The 18,009-nt window shown below is 41.5% G+C and overlaps 1 protein-coding gene across 2 annotated transcripts in view; it reads right to left on the bottom strand.

The window, feature by feature from the left end:
- Positions 1 to 17,787, bottom strand: part of TBC1D12 (TBC1 domain family member 12) — an 86,259-nt gene extending 68,472 nt beyond the window's left edge. Inside the window, exon 1 of one of the 2 annotated variants that reach the window (XM_082406512.1) lies at positions 16,572 to 17,787. In XM_082406512.1, coding sequence (XP_082262638.1) covers positions 16,572 to 17,746 — 1,175 coding nt within the window. In that variant the 5' untranslated portion in view covers positions 17,747 to 17,787. The remainder of the gene's footprint in view (positions 1 to 16,571) is intronic. The other variant, XM_082406511.1, reaches the window with a different exon arrangement.
- Between the last annotated feature and the right edge of the window lie 222 nt (positions 17,788 to 18,009).

Below are 18,009 nucleotides of genomic sequence, written 5' to 3'. Positions count from 1 at the left end.
CATATAAGGTATTTAAACACTCAGTAAATTTTTACTTTTTAAACTAACACAATAAAAATTGGCTGTCTTTATTTTGGCATTCAGTCCTACAAGTTTTACCACATGTATAGATTTGTGTAACTACCACCACAGTCGAGGTAATGAACACTTGGATCACCCTGAAAAAACTCCATCATGTTACCTCTTTGTCGTTACCCCTCCCTCCACTGGCAACCTCTGTAAAGCACTGAAATGAGCCTGAAGATGGACTTACAAGCCAGATTCAGTGCCAGAGGAATAAATATTGCTTCCCTCATCTCATGCTCCCTGCTAGTATCAACATCGTAAGCATATATGTTTGCAATGTGATCATCACTGGCTTTACCAGAAAGGCTTTATTCTAGCTCCTTCTTTTCCGGCTATACAGTCTGTGCTCAAATATTCTTGCTGAATGAACAAGGGAGGATTCAGACAAACAGAAAATTAGAGGAGGAGAATGACATATATCTCATTATGGCTAGAATAAACTTCAAAGCACAAGCAGAAAAGAATAGAGCATTTCATTTCTTGCCCTCAAATCCTTAACCCTCTCTAATATCCATGGAAAAGTTTTAATTTTTTATCCTAGCATTAAAGACTCTTTACAATTTGGACCCAAATTATTTTTCCAACATTATTTCCTACTACCCTTTTTACAACTAGGAGAAATACATGTGGCTTTAGCATACCTGCAACCCACTCCCCACTTCGACACTGCCTTTGCCCCAACCCTGACTGAAGCAGTAGCCCAAAGTGGCCATATTTGTATCTCATGGTCTTGACCCTCACTCAGTACTGATTAAATTGGACTGCTGATAAAACATGGACAAATTCATATGTAGGCTGAGACAATCAGATTCCCAGGATTTTTAAACAGAAGACTTAGAGATCGAGTCAAATGATGGTAAATGCCTGAACTGATAAATCATGTGCAGTTGGGACAGCTGTATAGGGCTTTTGCAGGTAGAAACCATGCACTGAACAACCAAGAGGCAGAATAGAGATGAGAAAAACCAAGCATCCCCCGAAAGGCAGAGAAACCATTATTCCAGGTACTCTGTAGCCCGGGTATACTTTATTTTCTATCTTCAGAATGTGCACAAGATGCCTATTACATGCCTACAATAAACCCTCCTTCACTTAAGGTAGCTTAAGTTGGCTTCTGTTCCTTAAAACTAATTAACTCTAACATATTAGCCAAACTGTACTCTTTTTCACACATTCCCTACTTTCTTGCCTCTATGCTCTGGATAGCCACATACATCTTACCTTTTATAGTAAAAACTAAGTTGGTTACACATACTTAGAACTGTAATATACCAAATTTAAAACATTTCTAATATGGGGATATATGTATACATATAGCTGACTCACTTTGTTATACAGCAGCAACTAACACAACAATGTAAAGCAATTATACTCCAATAAAGATGTTAAAAAAAACAAAACATTTCTACTTTTGTACATCAAATGACACTATCAAGAAAGTATAAAGACAAGCCACAGAATAGGAGAAAATACGTAATTTGTTTCACTAATTAGAAAAGCAAAAGAAAATACTTACTTCACAAGTGGAAAAAGTATACTTCAAAACTGTCAACAGCATTAAGGCAATACTTATAAAGTTCAACATTTCTTTTACATTATAACACTGTCGGTTACAGATGCTGTATTATGGATTTTACCACAACCTATATAAGTTAGTCCTTTAAATATGGACTGTTTTGCAAACACCCTGTTAAAAAGAGTTGTAGGCTTCACCAAAATTGATACAGCTATACCTACTCAAAGATGACCAAATTCAAGGGTGACAGACCCCCAAGTCACTGACTTTATTTAATGCTTCAGAAGAGTACCAGAGGTGAAATAATTTATGCTTGTTTACACAAACCTCTACTATTTACACATTATGTGTCTAAATAATTTGCCTGGGCATGAATCTATTACATCTAGAATATCAGAGTACTTACTATAGTTAACATACAAGTGAACTTGCTTAGTTGGCTTCCTAATGTATTTCAGCTATGACTCCCCTCCAACGTTCAATTCTTCAGTCCTATCTTACATTGGCCCAACTGATTTCTCTCCAACAGAAACATCCCTCAGAGAAAGGTACTAAAAATACTTTGAGAAATGATAATATTACTCCCAGAGTGATCACTCCAAAGGTTCCAATCATTTGACTATGTAAGTTCTCGTACTTTTTAAAAAGTTTTTAATCCAATAAATCTTTGTGTTCCTATATATGGCTCCATATATATGGTTCATATATATGGCTCTATGTCTCTTTGCAAAGACAAAAGAGCAAAAAAGACATTTCAGGGCTTCCCTGGTGGCGCAGCGGTTGAGAATCTGCCTGCTAATGCAGGGGACACGGGTTCGAGCCCTGGTCTGGGAAGATCCCACATGCCGCGGAGCAACTAAGCCCGTGAGCCACAGCTACTGAGCCTGCGTGTCTGGAGCCTGTGCTCCGCAACAAGAGAGGCCGCGATAGTGAGAGGCCCGCGCACCGCGATGAAGAGTGGCCCCCGCTTGCCACAACTAGAGAAAGCCCTCGCACAGAAACAAAGACCCAACACAGCCAAAAATAAAAAAATAAATAAATTAAAATTAAAAAAAAAGACATTTCATATCTGCAGAGAGTTTGCATCTTAGTAGAAAAGACACATACATACAAGTAACTATGGAAGTCTCAATACTTTGTCTTTACCTCATTCAATCCTCAAAAATGGGTGATGGGTATACTTCCTCCATCCACTTTTATGAAGCAATGTACAGAACTTGTGCATTGGACATACAGACTTAATTTTACCACTTTATTCTCTCAGGGTTTTCCCTGAAATCGTTTCTCTTCTGCTCCACAACAACTACAAACTACTAGGTATAAAATAAATAAGATACAAGTATGTAGTGTACAGTACAGGGAATATAGCCAATATTTTATAATAACTTTATTTATTTTTTGTAACTTTACTTATTTATCTACCTATTTTTGGCTGCGTCGGGTCCCGGTTGCTGCGTGCAGGCTTTCTTTAGTTGTGGCGAGAGGGGGCTACTCTTACTTGCGGTGCGTGGGCTTCTAGTTGCGGTGGCTTCTCTTGTTGTGGAGCACAGGCTCTAGGCGCGCGGGCTTCAGTAGTGTGGCACACGGGCTCAGCAGCTGTGGCTCGCGGGCTCTAGAGCTCAGGCTCAGTAGTTGCGGCGCATGGGCTTAGTTGCTCCGCGGCATGTGGGATCTTCCCGGACCAGGGCTCGAACCCGTGTCTCCTGCATTGGCAGGCAGATTCTTAACCACTGCGCCACCAGCGAAGCCCTATAATAACTTTAAATGGAGTATAATCTATAAAAATATCAGATCACTATGTTGTACACCTGAAATTAGTATAATACTGTAAATCAACTATACTTGAATTTAGGGGGGAAAAAACTGGCCTAACAACTATTCTGGCTCTTTTCTCCCCTCATCAAATTCCTTACAAAACATGGTAGACATAATTTTTCACATCACTCTCCATTTTCGTATCATCTCACTTCTCTCAGAAACAAAAATCAGATTCACAGTTTACCTTCATTAAAGCTTCACAAAACAGCTACTGGTATAAGCATATGTCACTGAATTTGTTAGCTACCCCTTCTGACAGGGACTGAATTTAATGTTGTTTACATCAATAATCTGGATATCACACTTTAATAAAGAGCCTGACAAGTACAGGTAAACTACCACGAATGTATCCAAGCCCCAGTTTCTCAAGTCCCAAATCATCTGCTACACTGCTACAAGAGTCACTGTTCTAAAATGCAATCCTAAGCACGTTGCCCTTGTTTTAAAAACCCATCAAAGGGGCTTCCCTGGTGGTGCAGCGGTTGGGAGTCTGCCTGCCAATGCAGGGAGCACGGGTTCGGGCCCTGGTCTGGGAAGATCCCACATGCCGCGGAGCGACTGGGCCCGTGAGCCACAACTACTGAGCCTGCGCGTCTGGAGCCTGTGCTCCGCAGCGGGAGAGGCCGCCATGGTGGGAGGCCCGCGCACCGCGATGAAGAGTGGCCCCCGCTTGCCACAACTAGAGAAAGCCCTCGCACAGAAACGAAGACCCAACACAGCCAAAAATAAAAACTATAAATAAAAAATAAATAAAAAATTAAAAAAAAAACACACAAAAAAACCAACCCATCAAAGGTCCTACGGACTGCCACCTCTCACAGAATCAATTCAAAATGCTTAGTTCTGTCACACAAACTCCTTCATAATTTAGCCCCAACCTTTGTGCCTCGGTTTTTGACACTCTACCTCACCAGCCCTAAGGTGAGGTCATACTTGTAAGTCTCTACAGTTCCAAAAGTGCTGTGCTATTTCATGTATAATTCTGCCTATGCTGTTGTATGCCTATACTGGCTTCACCCTCATTCCAATCCAAACCCTCCTCATTGGTATTAAAAAAACAACAACAAAAAAACCCCAAGCATTCATGTCTCATCTACTGTGAAGAGTTCCCTAACATCTCATCCCAAAGTAAATCACTCCTTCTTCAGTGCTGCTAAGGTACCCTTGCATTTTCTTTTATAACACTAATCAGGTAATATGGTTAAGTACTGATTTATATGACTCTCCTATCTTAAGTTTGTTAATAAAATATTTTTAATCTAATTTCCTTAATGCCTCATATATATATATACACACACACACACACATATATATATATTAAAAAAATAGGGCTCAATAGCATCTGTTGAAATAATAAATGGTAAGAAAATCGTAAACTAACTCATAAGAATTTTATATGCTTAGCTGGGAGGGTCCAAAAACAAAAAAAGATTCAGTAGCAATCTTATGAATTGTAATTATGTAAAAGAACTGACTTGTTCTTTGTGGCTTTAAAGGGCAAATTAGGACCAGGAACATTACAAAGAGATACACTGTGCTCTGACATAAAGAAACTTCTAACAATTAATACTCTCAATAGGCTGCATTGAGGAAATTGAGCTCCTTGTTAGTGAAAAAATTGAAGCAGAGGCTAAACCACATCTATTAGGTGCCTAAACTCTCTAACAATAAAGAGGCAGACACTTAGCGCTAGGGTTGTTGTTGTTATTTTTGTTTTGTTGACATTTTGCTCCTCTGACCTAGAAGTACTTCCTGAATTGAAGGTATACATGATAGAACCTATCTTCCAGCAGCATAGTTGAAATACCTCTCCTGACCAAGGTAACTACTGTCTTTTTTTCCACTGGGTGTTATGATGTTTCCATCAAATGGACAACTAAATCAAAAGATTTTGGTGGTCTCATACAAGAGCAAAACAATCTTACCTCTTCATTAAAATGCGTAGCTAGTTATTATTTTAATCACTAACATTTTATAGTGGTTATCTTCTAAAATTTTTTCTTCATGCAGTATAATTCTCAGTTATTTTATTAGTATAACCAATTTTGAAAGTTAATCCCTGTCCTAGTACTGTATCCTCAACAGCATTAATGTGCTTCTGGAAGTATATCACAAAGATGGACGTCACCCTCTAGTTATATGTGCAGTTATCGTGCTGGTTACCCTATATAATAACTGTGTATCAAAAGCTTTATTTTATTAGTCTTTAGATAACAAATTCTGGTGCTCAACACCCAATTAAGAATCACAACAAACCTTTTGTTTTCCAAACAACACCCAACACCCATTGGTACTAATTTTAGGTGGCACCAATGAAGTTAAAAAGTCAATTCAGCAGGGGTGGGGTGAGGAGTGTCAAGGACCATGTAAGAAAAAAAGCAACTTAAATTTTATCACTTTTCAAAAACACAGAAACTACTTATTCAATTGAGACCTTTTCCTGATTTTAAACTTTAATAACTTACTTCAAAACTTAAATTTCTACACAATATATCTTCCTGATAATGAACAATTTTCTTCTCATGGGTGAGAGATTTAAATTGTTTGCTAGATTTACCATGGTGCTTGTAGGAGAAGTTTGCCTTTTAGCACTTGAACTCAAGTAAGAATACATTCTGTAATATTGTATATTGCATTTATCTTACACTTTGATACATGTACTTTTCAATACATAAATCTATCATACTAACAACCTAAACTTTTAAAGTCTAAATTAAACCTGATATACACAACCTGTCATTAAAAAATATTTCTGTTGCACGATATAACCTGTTAAGAAGCCATGAGGGGATGGGGATATTAGGGAAGTTAAGAAGAAGAGGCACAGCAGCTATCTTTAAGAAGTTGCCAGAAACATCCACAAAGGCATTGAAGTAAGCAGAATAGAAAAATAAATATGTAAATAATCTGTGGCAATACTCTGAAGCCCACAGGCCAAAGTACAGAGCTAACTTCCAGCTAACATTTATTCTCTCCAGCAATTTTTCTCTATACAAACCTCTTCAAACTCATTCTCTAACAGAACCTCCACACCCTCCCAATTTTATCTTCTTTCTTACCACCTTAACTGGTATAGTACAGAAACAAAGTATTTATCTTTAGTTTTATTTTATATTCCCTGTCCTGCTTTTAGAAAGCAGGTAATGAGCATTTTCTGTTTTTCTAATAATGACAACAAAAACTAATAAACTGTTATAGTCTTTGAATAACTTTTCCCTGGGACAGCAACAGAAAAGTATTTCCCGTCCTTGACTAGAAAATGACTACAAACAGTCTAGATGAAAACCAGATTTGGAAATTCTAAATAATGCCCAGTGTATGATGGGTAGTTGTATATTACAGTATTGGGGAAAATATGAGAACACAGCACAGAATTTGATTTCGAAACTATCATGTTCAGTTCCAAACCTAAAATGTTTTAATCTGTGTGAGGTTAGAGACAGGCAGAAGGAAGTATTTTTTAACCAAGAAATGTATCCCAAAGTAAAATTCATATTAAAAAGAAACTGAAAAGCAAAATTCAAAGGTAAATTAAACGCATTACCAAGTTTACTCTCAAACTAGCTCTAAGTAGGAACGTAACTTATAGCTTGGTTTCCTAGGTAAACTTCTCTTAATTGCAGGAAAGAGCCTGCTGAAAACCCAGACAGTCACATGGTTTTTCCTCTTTCTTGTTTTGGCCACAGAAATAAGAAGTGCAAGAAAGGCTGAAGCAGCAAATTCTGGAGGGGAATAAGCCATGTACAACATGCAGGATTTTTTCTTAAAGGCATGGAGAAGAATTACAACTACCCAGCAGAAGGACAGAAAATTAATACCCTTTTTGATAAACTATAAATAAGGAGAAGTAAAGTTATGACTCCATGTTGAAGAGACCTGAGTAAGGTTTTGTGAGTTAAAGTTTTTCACAGAACATGTAAGCATGGCTATCTAAACTACATAAAATGAAAGTAAAAGACCTTTCCCACTAATAAAAAGGAAACTAAGATTTAATTAGGCAGAGACAGTTTCTTAACCTAGTGAAAGTTAGCAAAATACTTCTACATTTGTTTTTATACCTGTTCTCTACTATATCTCTATTTATACTCATCAATTACATAGTACCTAAACATGACCCAATTTTAAATCAATAAAGCAATCTAAACTATAAATGTTATGTTGTACCTTCTTTCAGTTATTACCTGAGGAGACCTGCCTATCAATAATTTCAGCTGATACTTGAACAACGCAGGGACTATGGGGACCTACCCTCCACACAGACAAAAATCCCAGTATAATTTTACAGTCTGCCCTCCTTACCTGTGGTTCTGCATCCAGGGAGTCAATCAACAGAGGACGGTGTAGGACTGTAGTATTTACTCTTGAAAAAAATCCACATATAAGTGGACCCACGCAGTTCAAACCCCTGTTTGTCAAGGGTCAAATGTATTTCATTAATTCTAGTGTGGGAACCACCTGCATCAGAATCACTTGAGAATCTCTGTTAAATATCTGGATTCGTACCGGGCCCCACCCAAGACCTACTAAATCAAAAAGGGGGCTCAAGGAATGTGCATTCCTAACGCCCCCCCCCACAGCCCACACCACAGGTGATTTTTAACACTAACGTTTAATGATTACCATCCTAGGGTCTAAGCAACTAGCAACCACCACTCCCTGGGGACAACATTTAGTGTAGCTAACAGGGTTCCTAGGAATAAATAAGCCGCCTCAGAAAGGACTGGCTTTCCCTTTCTGAATAATACATTCATAGATGGGTAACAACTGTATCACCTCAAAATCTCCAAATGTTTTCACTTTTCCTCAAAGCTTTCCTACCACAAAATACTAAGTATGAAATGTATGAGTAAGCCAAGTTAAACATTTCATGAATTTAAACTTACAAAGTTGTCTCTGCCTGTCGTAAAAGTTCCTTAATACAATAAAAGATGCAAACATTTTTAATCTTTCTCAACATTCTCTCCTTTCAGTTTCTTCTCAGATCTGCTTTTTAGGCGAAGCTTCACTACTTCTGGAAATTTTATATCACTACACCAGAGTCCATTTTGACACCCATCCAATCCCAACACAAATTATTTTAAAATCTGCTACACAAACTGTGCAATGTTTCTTCAGGGAGTACACAAAAAAATCATTCCAGTCTCTCCCTTTCTTTAAACCAGTTGATTTCAGTGATGAAGGTGGGGAAGGGACTGTGGAGGTCATCCGTGGTATGAATAACATTTGAATCCTCACTATATACCAGATAGTAAATACAAGACCCTTAGTATATTATCTTATTTAACCCTCATGACAATCCCATGAGATAGGTATCACTATTACTCCCATTTTATGGATGAGTTGCCTAAGGTCCAGAGAGGTCAAGTAACTGTCCATAATTACACAGCTAGTAAGCTTATTTAAAGCCAGGCAGTCCAACTCCACAACCAGCATCTTTAACCACTACATTATATGCTACAGTTTGAAGATGCCACCTGCCAAAAGCAAGTCCCCTGAGTCCAACTAAGTAGGGGTTGTGGATTCTGGAGAATCCAATTTTTTTTTAATGTGCTTTTAGGTGATTCTGAAGTACAACAAAGGCTAGGAACAGTCCTCCGAAGTGGAACACTGGCAAACTTTGAGAAATAACTCATGGTCTGGAAGTTAAAAGTCTCAAATTCCAGTTCATTGATTAACTAGAATTTACTTATTACCCTATTCCTACTCCAAAGAAATTTTAAAGAAAAAAAAAATCTAGAATTTTCTAAAGAAAAAAAATGAGAGTTGCTGGTCTGTCCTCTCTGCATATGGGAAACTAAACAAAGATCACTGATGTTTAGCATGATTACTCTGAGGCAGAGTTAGACCTTTACCGAAGAAAATGTTCAAGGTAGAATCTAGAGTTGAAGGGGATATTTCTATCTCTGGCAACCTTCTCATTTTACAGATGAAAAAACATGCTGTTTTTTTAAGCATCCTCTTTAACTTGGTTCACATTTGTAGTATTTAGCCAACAAATATTTGAGGTGTACAACAGTGAATGCAAGAGAATTGTGCAATATCACAGTGTATTGGAGCTGAAAGGGACTCTGAATCTCCTAATTTCACAGATGGGTAAACTGAAGTCTAGAAATTTAATGATTTGCCCAAGATCACACAATTATTTAATGGTAGAAGAAAAGACACTACCTAGGACAAAAGCCAAGTTTCTTATTTCTCAAGACAACAGTATTTTCACTACACCAAAAGCTATGTTTTTGTTCATAAACTTCTTATAATTCACAGAAATCAATGTATTAGCTCCAAACCCTGGCAATCATATCTATGTCTAGTTCTGATTTTTTTAAATTAATTATCTGACTCTGGGCAAATGAGTATAAAATAAAAAAATAAACCTTACCCTTTAGGTCACAGGAATATTTCAAAAATCAAAAAAAACTTATAGGGCTTCCCTGGTGGCACAGTGGTTAAGAATCTGCCTGCCAATGCAGGGTACACGGGTTCGAGCCCTGGTCCGGGAAGATCCCACATGCTGTGGAGCAACTAAGCCGGTGCGCCACAACTACTGAGCCTGCGCTCTAGAGCCCGTGAGCCACAACTACTGAGCCCACGTGCCACAACTACTGAAGCCCACGTGCCTAGAGCCCCTGCTCCACAACAAGAGAAGCCACCGCAATGAGAAGCCCGCGCACCGCAAGGAAGAGTAGCCCCCGCTCACAGCAACTAGAGAAAGCCCGCGCGCAGCAACAAAGACGCAACGCAACCAAAAAGAAAGAAATAAAATGTAAAAAAACCAAAAAAACCAAAAAACTTATATAACAAATAGTTACTGGTTGTTAAATCTAGTAAATGTTGCTCCAAATAGTCTGAACTGAAAAGCTTTAAAAACCATTGCTCTAGATCACCTGAAGAACAACTCATTACCATGTCTAACTCATTTCCAATACTAAATTAATACCACCTTACTAGGTGATGGCTAGCAAATAAAAGTTGTGACAAATGTACCACAGTTATGTGATGCTGCCAACAGGGGAACTGGGTGAGGGGTATGCCAGAACTCTCTGTAGTACTTTTGCAACTTTTCTGTAAATATAAAACTATTCTTAAACAAAAAGTATTTTAAAAAATAAAAAGTAAATCTCTATGCCCATTTTGAACAGTTCAGAAAATTTCTACCGAACAAGTTAACTCCAAGTTAATATTAGAACAATAGCCTGCTTTGCTTATTGGGGCTTAGTGTTAAAATGTTAATTTAGCTTAGCACTTCGAAATAATATGTTTGGGGACTTCCCTGGTGGCGCAGAGGTTAAGAATCCGCCTGCCAACACAGGGGACACCGGTTCGAGCCCTGGTCTGGGAAGGTCCCACATGCCGCAGAGCAGCTAAGCCCGTGCGCCACAACTACTGAGCCTGCACTCTAGAGCCCACGAGCCACAACTACTGAAGCCCGCGTGCCTGGAGCCCGTGCTCCGCAACAAGAAGCCACCGCAATGAGAAGCCCGCGCACCGCAACAAAGAGTAGCCCCCGCTCGCCGCAACTAGAGAAAGCCTGCACGCAGCAATGAAGACCCAACGCAGCCAAAAATAAATAAATAAATAAATTAAAAACAAAAACAAAAAAAAATTAATATGTTTGGGCGATTAAAACTAACTTAGTCCCCCAAAACTGGAGTTTCCCAGTACTTTCTAGCTAATTTATATTCAGATGATCACATCTCTAACCATGAAGTCCTTGAACCAATGCTGGATTGCCAATTGTTTAGTACAGATATCTAGGGTCTTGCGGTTGGTTGGTTTCTTTAAGAAAATACTGGATCTGAGAGGGGAAAAAGGGTCAGAAACAGGGGAAAGATACAAAAGACTCTTCAGCCATTAGCTCCTCAATCTAATATTATAATGGGTAGCTTCACAACACTAAAATCCTAAAGGACCCTTATTTTTATTCTAGAGCAACTGATTACACATTCTTTCCAGCTTTTCTAAAATTTTAAACACTGTAATTATATTAATATACAGTTATTAATATATAAGTAATGTCCAAGAGAGTTTCATTAATGAGACAAATACTTTAGCCTTTATTTTTACAATCTCTTGTAGTAACAAAAATTCAATGTTTACAGCAAGATATTTCTTCATTCTCCTTATAATCATACCACACCTGTTTTAAAGAACTGCTTGTTTTGGGGAGCTATAAAAATCTCTTAAAACTTATCAGAAGTTGGATATTTTGCCTTTTCTTTATTGAGATGTTAAAGAAGGGAGTTTTTGAGAAACTGGTCTTAAAACTGTAGTTAAACAAATAAAGGAGCCCTATCTGTCAGAGGTCAATGATGGCTCAGGTGAATAATGATTTCATCAACTAGTGTTCACCAACTAAATTCTGAGTAGGAGAGAAAATTTCGTTGTTTCTGAGAAGCTTAAGAAAAATTATAACTTAGAAAGTTTTTATTCTCAATATCATCACAAAAAGTATATTCTCAACAATTTTCCTATTGGGGAGATTGGAGACTGCCTATATATGAAAAGAAATCACTAAATGAGCCTTTCTAGTCTTCCCTGCTCAGCTACTCATAATAAAAAGAGCTCCGTGAAAATAATTTTGTGCAACAATGTTTAGAAAGCTTCAGAGTCGATAATTACTGGGAAAGCTACATGAATCTCTATGTTCCAGAATCTATAAAATCAATCTATAAAGGTCTATATAGATTCCACAATCTATAAAGTCTATCTTTTCAGATAAAAGAAAAAAAACCTTCAGTATTTTTTCTCCTACCTTAGCTATGCCCTTTTAAGCCACTGAATTCTTATGATTCATCTTGAAAATTTTGTAAAAAACTATCAACACTACCAGGAGACACAGATAGATACTTGCGTGTTTCTAAACAACAGTAACTCTGCCAGTGCAATCCAAACAAGCCTCAAAAGTATTAAACAGCTTTTTAAAAATGTTTATTTTATATTAGAATATAGTTGATTAACAATGTTGTGTTAGTTTCAGGTACAGCAAAGTGATTTAGTTATACACATACATGTATCTACCCTTTTTCAAATTCTTTTCCCATTTAGGTTACTACAGAATATTGAGCAGATTTCCCTATGCTATACAGTAGGTCCTTGTTGGTTATCTATTTTAAATATAGCAGAGTGTACTTGTCAATCCCAAACCCCCAATCTATCTATTTAAAAGGTTTTTAAAAATACACCTATTAAGAGTGTATCGACTTAAAGAATAAACCACTCTAGTCTGAAAACAATTAAGACATGAATTTGCTTAACGGACACATAAAAATGGTTTAAAGCTACTTCACTTTCAAAACAGAGTAATAAACAGATCCTTGGGCTTCCCTGGTGGCGCAGTGGTTGAGAAGCTGCCTGCCAATGCAGGGGACACGGGTTCGAGCCCTGGTCAGGGAAGGTCCCACATGCCACGGAGCAACTGGGCCCATGAGCCACAACTACTGAGCCTGCGCGTCTGGAGCCTGTGCTCCGCAACAAGAGAGGCCACGATAGTGAGAGGCCCGCGCACCGCGATGAAGAGTGGCCCCCGCTCGCCGCAACTAGAGAAAGTCCTCGCACAGAAACAAAGACCCAACACAGCTAAAAATAAATAAATAAATAAATAATTAATTAATTAAAAAAAAAAAAACAGATCTTTAAGAAACAAAGGCTAGCCTGAAAACACAAGAGATTTGCTTCTTAGCTTTCATCTTCTTCTCACTGCTAAGTTGGTGACAGTGGCAGTAGTGGTACTCACCTAGCATTTCAAAACTTTTATAGACAGGAAAGGGCCAAGGATCTAAAGGAATGTTACTTCTAGGGCTCCCGTAATCAAGTCACCATAAACACAGAGAGATGCCCGTGTGAAGCTAGGGCAAGCCCCCAACAGGGACTGAAATAGAACTCACCTCATCTAGAAGGGAGGGCAAGCAGGAGATGATGAGAGCTGTCCCATCCTGGACCAAATTCCTTTTTCTCCTACATGATTTCTACCCTACTCAATGAAGCTCCTGTCAATGATGTGTCTTGATTGAACATATTTTTGTAGTAATAGATATACTGCTATAAAATGGTCCCCTCTCTTTACTTGTAAAAGGTTAAAACAAACATGAAACTATTCTTTCAAACTATTTCTGTTATAGATTTTTTGCCCAGTTAAGAGAAAGAGAGGAAGTGGAAAGGAGAAGGGAATGATGGAGATAATCAGGCGGGAAAGAAAAGAGTCACAGGTGAACAGAAGTTATAATCAAATTCCTGGACTGAAAATCAGAAATCCTGTTTCTAATCCCAGCTCTGCTACTAGCTAACTAAACTACTCTCTTTAGACAGTGAGATTCCTCACCAAAAAATGAAGTGAGGGAAGGGGCTGCACCAAGAACAGGAATACATCCTAGAACAAGATATCCCCAAAGGAAGGCCTCATCTGGGTTTCAGAATTGAGAATGACAACTGTGCACAGGAAGAAAAAACACTCTTAGGTTGTAGGAACAAGGGAAATTTCTGATTATTCTCTTCGGGGATGGACGATTTGTTCAAAATTACACTACCTAGAGAAGAGTAAAAACGGAGAGTCCATGCAAATTGTCACTTCAACACAATCTGAATGGGATTCTTCATACTAGCACTAGGTACTGTAGATTCAGAAATGAACATCACAGTCTCTGCCTTTAAGGTGTTCAGAATCCAGTTAAGGGTTTGACTAAATGTTAAGAGAAAAATTATGCCTCTGTCTGATTGTGCTCTTTCCCAAGAATGTTAAATGAAGGAAGCAATGATGCTTAGAATTTTGACATTCAGATCTCAAAAACGAAGCTTACATAAATTAACTTCAGGGGACCTAAGTTTACTGATTTCCTACCCAGTGCTCTGCTACACGTGAAAAGCATATGATATGAATGTCAACTACCATGCTAACTAAAGTCCTATCAGTCTACAGGTTAAAGAAATTTTCTAAATTATATAAAAATTCCTGCCTGCTGTCAATGTGAAAGCCTCTTATAACAGATTTGCCTTGTTATTGTTTGAATATTGCAATACATATATAATGTATCTGTCTTCAAACTTAATCCCCACTAGCCTGCACTCCACCTCCAAGTCAGGGACCATTGCACAAACCATCTCTATTCCCAGTGGGTGGCACAGCGCAAGTACTCTGGGTATACTGGTTGAATTAGTGCTCTCCACAGCCCCTTTCAGGTGTAAAACTGCCTGAAAGGGCTTCCCTGGTGGCACAGTGGCTAAGAACTCGCCTGCCATTGCAGGGGACACGGGTTCGAGCCCTGGTCTGGGAAGATCCCACATGCCGCGGAGCAACTAAGTCCCTGTGCCACAACTACTGAGCCTGCGCTCTACAGCCCGTGAGCCACAACTACTGAGCTCGCGTGCCACAACTACTGAAGCCTGTGCGCCTAGAGCCCGTGCTCCACAGCAAGAGAAGCCACCGCAATGAGAAGCCCACGCACCTCAACCAAGAGTAGCCCCCGCTCACGGCAACTAGAGAAAGTCCCCGCGCAGTAACAAAGACCCAACGCAGCCAAAAATAAATAAATAAATAAATAAATTAATAAATTAAAAGCACTTAAGGTGTGTTAAGTTTTTTAACTTGTGACCTTGTGGAACTTTTGGGTGTTTATTGGTCAAGTTTTGATGTCAGCTGTCAGGCAGTTTTATTTATTTATTTATTATTTTTGGCTGCGGTGGGTCTTCATTATGGCGTGCAGGCTTCTCACTGTGGTGGCTTCTCTTGTTGCAGAACACGGGCTCTAGGCACGCGGGCTTCAGTAGTTGTGGCACGCAGGCTCAGTAGTTGTGGCTGGCGGGCTCTAGAACGCAGACTCGGTAGTTGTGGCGCATCGGCTTCGCTGCTTCGCAGCATGTGGGATCTCCCCCCACCAAGGCTCGAACCCGTGTCCCCTACATTGGCAGGCGAATTCCTAACCACTGCACCACCAGGGAAGCCCCCTTAAGTGCATTTAAAATATTGCCACTACAAGCTTTAAGTATATCTTTGCAATTGTAGGCACAAATACAGATCTCACTACTATATATGTTGTCCTATGAGTAACACATAATTAGGATTTCCCAATCTTGATTTAAACAACTTCATAATTTACTTGTAAATTTACGCAAGCAGGAAAAATAAAAGTTAATAAAGTAGAAAAAGGAGTAAGAAATATTAATCAAAAAACTGTGCCTGTGAGTCTACAAATATGCACACTAACTGTATAATCCTCTAAAACTTGAGTCGCATTCCTTATTTCTTTTACTTCTGGTTTTTGTCAAGATCCCTGAAAAGGGAACAAAAACATAAGAGAAAGGAGAAAGAACTCTGAAAGGGAGAGTTTTACAAGTTGGGAATACTTTCCTATTTTCCTAGAGACTTAAAAAAAAATAAGCGTGTCAAAACCTGACCCAAAAATTGCTTTTTCATTAATGTACATTAAGATGAGTATTTTCTAACGACATATTTATCCCTATCAAAGTCCCACTCTGAAACCTTTAGTGTCCAGCACCGTAATTTAATTTCAAGAATAGCAGGTCAAATCACATATACAACACCATAAAAAATTAAAAAGATGCTGAAAAAAAGTAGAGGCCTATCTGGTAAAAGTAAAGAGGGATTTTCTGCATAAAGCGCCATAGTAATTTGGCTTTAAAGGCCGCGATCAAATTCTAAACACCAAACTGACGGCATTTTAATAATGGCCACTGAAACAAGCTGTTAAAGGCTATGAAACACAACCACCTCTACTTTTAAGAATTCCCAAACTACTTGAATGGGTTTAGACTCCACGCAAATAGCTCTGCAAAATGACTTCCCTTTCTCTTTCACAACCGCACCCGTACACACACACCGCACCGCACCGCCACCCGCCCCTAATCCTTTGTAGTACATGGGGACGAGGAAGGTGGTCTGTTTTTCCGGAAGAGGGAAAACTGTAGGTAAGGCACTAGCACGCCGGCCTGAAAACACAGAAAACAGGTGTGAATGGCAGGTAGAGCGTCCAGCGGACAGGGGAACAGAAAGATTGGCTCCCCGCGCTCACAACTTCTCCGATACACAATGCAGACCTAGTTCCTCTTCCCCCGGTGAAAAATCAAAGCTCAATCCGGACGCCAGCGAGAGCCTCCACGCCGCTCTACGCCAGCTCCCGGCCCGAGCCCTCCCCGAACCCCGGCGCAGTCTGCGCTGTACCTGGCGAAGAAGTCGGCGAAGCCGCCGCTCCGTCGAGCCCAAGCCGAGGTCCCCGCGGGGCCCTGCTCCACAGCAGGCGAGGGCACCGGAGGCCCCGACGGCGGCAGGTGGTCGCGGGCGCTCTGGAGGCGGCTCACCTCGAATGTGTTCCGAGAGTTCAAGCGAACGTCGGATAAAACAAGGCGCGACTCGGCACCGGCGCCTCCGCTAGTCCTCTCGGCCAAGGTGACCGGCGACGCGCCCTCCTCGGGACCCCCGGGGCCGGCTCCCGGCTGCTCCAAGTCCTCGCTGCCACTGCCACTGCTGGCCAGGCTGCCCCCCGAGCCGCTGCCCGCGTCTTCGGGCCTCTCGGCGTCCGCCGCCGCCAGGCAGCAGCTTCGCAGCGGGTCCTCGAGCGGCGCGGCCCAGTCGGACGGGCTGCCCGCGCCGTCCGCGCCCTCGTCGCCAGGCCCCTCCGGGCGGAGGCGGCGGTGGCGCGGCTCCCGGCCGCCGGCGCGGGCCAGGTCGCGATAGTCCGGGCCCGGCAGAAAGCCCGAGTCCCCGTTCGTCATGCCTCCGTGCCGCGCCGCGCGGGCATCCGCCGCCTCCGCGCCGCGGTGCTTGGAGACCGCGTCCGGCGAGCAGGCGTCCGAGTGCGGGGCTGCCGAGCGCGGCAGAACGCGGGGCTGGCCGGGGGGGAGCGGACAGTAGCACAGCCCGGGCTCCAGCTGCCCCCCGGTCGCCGCGAGATAACGCCTAAGGAGCTGCTGAGGCGGCGGCGTCTCCTCCTCCTCTTCTTCCTCCTCCTCCTCCTCCTCCGGAGTCTCCACAGCGCCGGCGCCCCCGCCAAAGCCGCCCGTGGCCCGAATCATCTTCCCGTCCAGGCCTGCGGGCTCAGGCACCGGCACAGGGAGCAACTTCGGGTTTCTTCCCGAGCAGGCTCCGGCATCCTCCGGACCCACCATCTGGGGCCGGGTGAGCGCCACCCGAGGAGGCGGCGGAAGCTCCCCGGCACGGGCTCGGTCCGGGAAGAGCCCTGAGTGCTGGGGCAGCAGCGGCTGCCGCCGCAGCGTTCCCAGACCCGCCCCTCCCTCCCGGGAATTCAGGCTGTTGCGGGAGGGCGGGCACCCGCCTGGGCTAGCGCACGCGCAAAAGCCAGACCGGTCAAGCCCCGACCTGGAGATTCCATGAACCATAGAGACGGTAGCTAGAGAGACGCGCTCCGTGACACTCCAACTGCCAATCTGGAATCCGGCGTCTGGATGACGGAGGCTGGTTGGCCCACGCGGAACGTGACGGTCCTTACAGAAGCACGGGTATGGCTCGCTTAGCAAAAATTCACTTGACGTACTTAATTTATGGGAGTAGAATACAGTATGTTAGATGTAAGTCCTTCCAGCTCTAATTGGTCGCTAGTCGACTTTACGCTTTTATATCCACCGCTCCATTGCCACAATTA

The sequence above is a fragment of the Balaenoptera borealis genome (genome assembly GCF_965194805.1).
Source record: "Balaenoptera borealis genome assembly, chromosome: 10".
NCBI classification, from domain to species: Eukaryota; Metazoa; Chordata; class Mammalia; order Artiodactyla; family Balaenopteridae; genus Balaenoptera; species Balaenoptera borealis.
The sequence above is the reverse complement of the archived record's forward strand: the minus strand, read 5'-3'. Positions and strand labels throughout refer to the sequence as shown.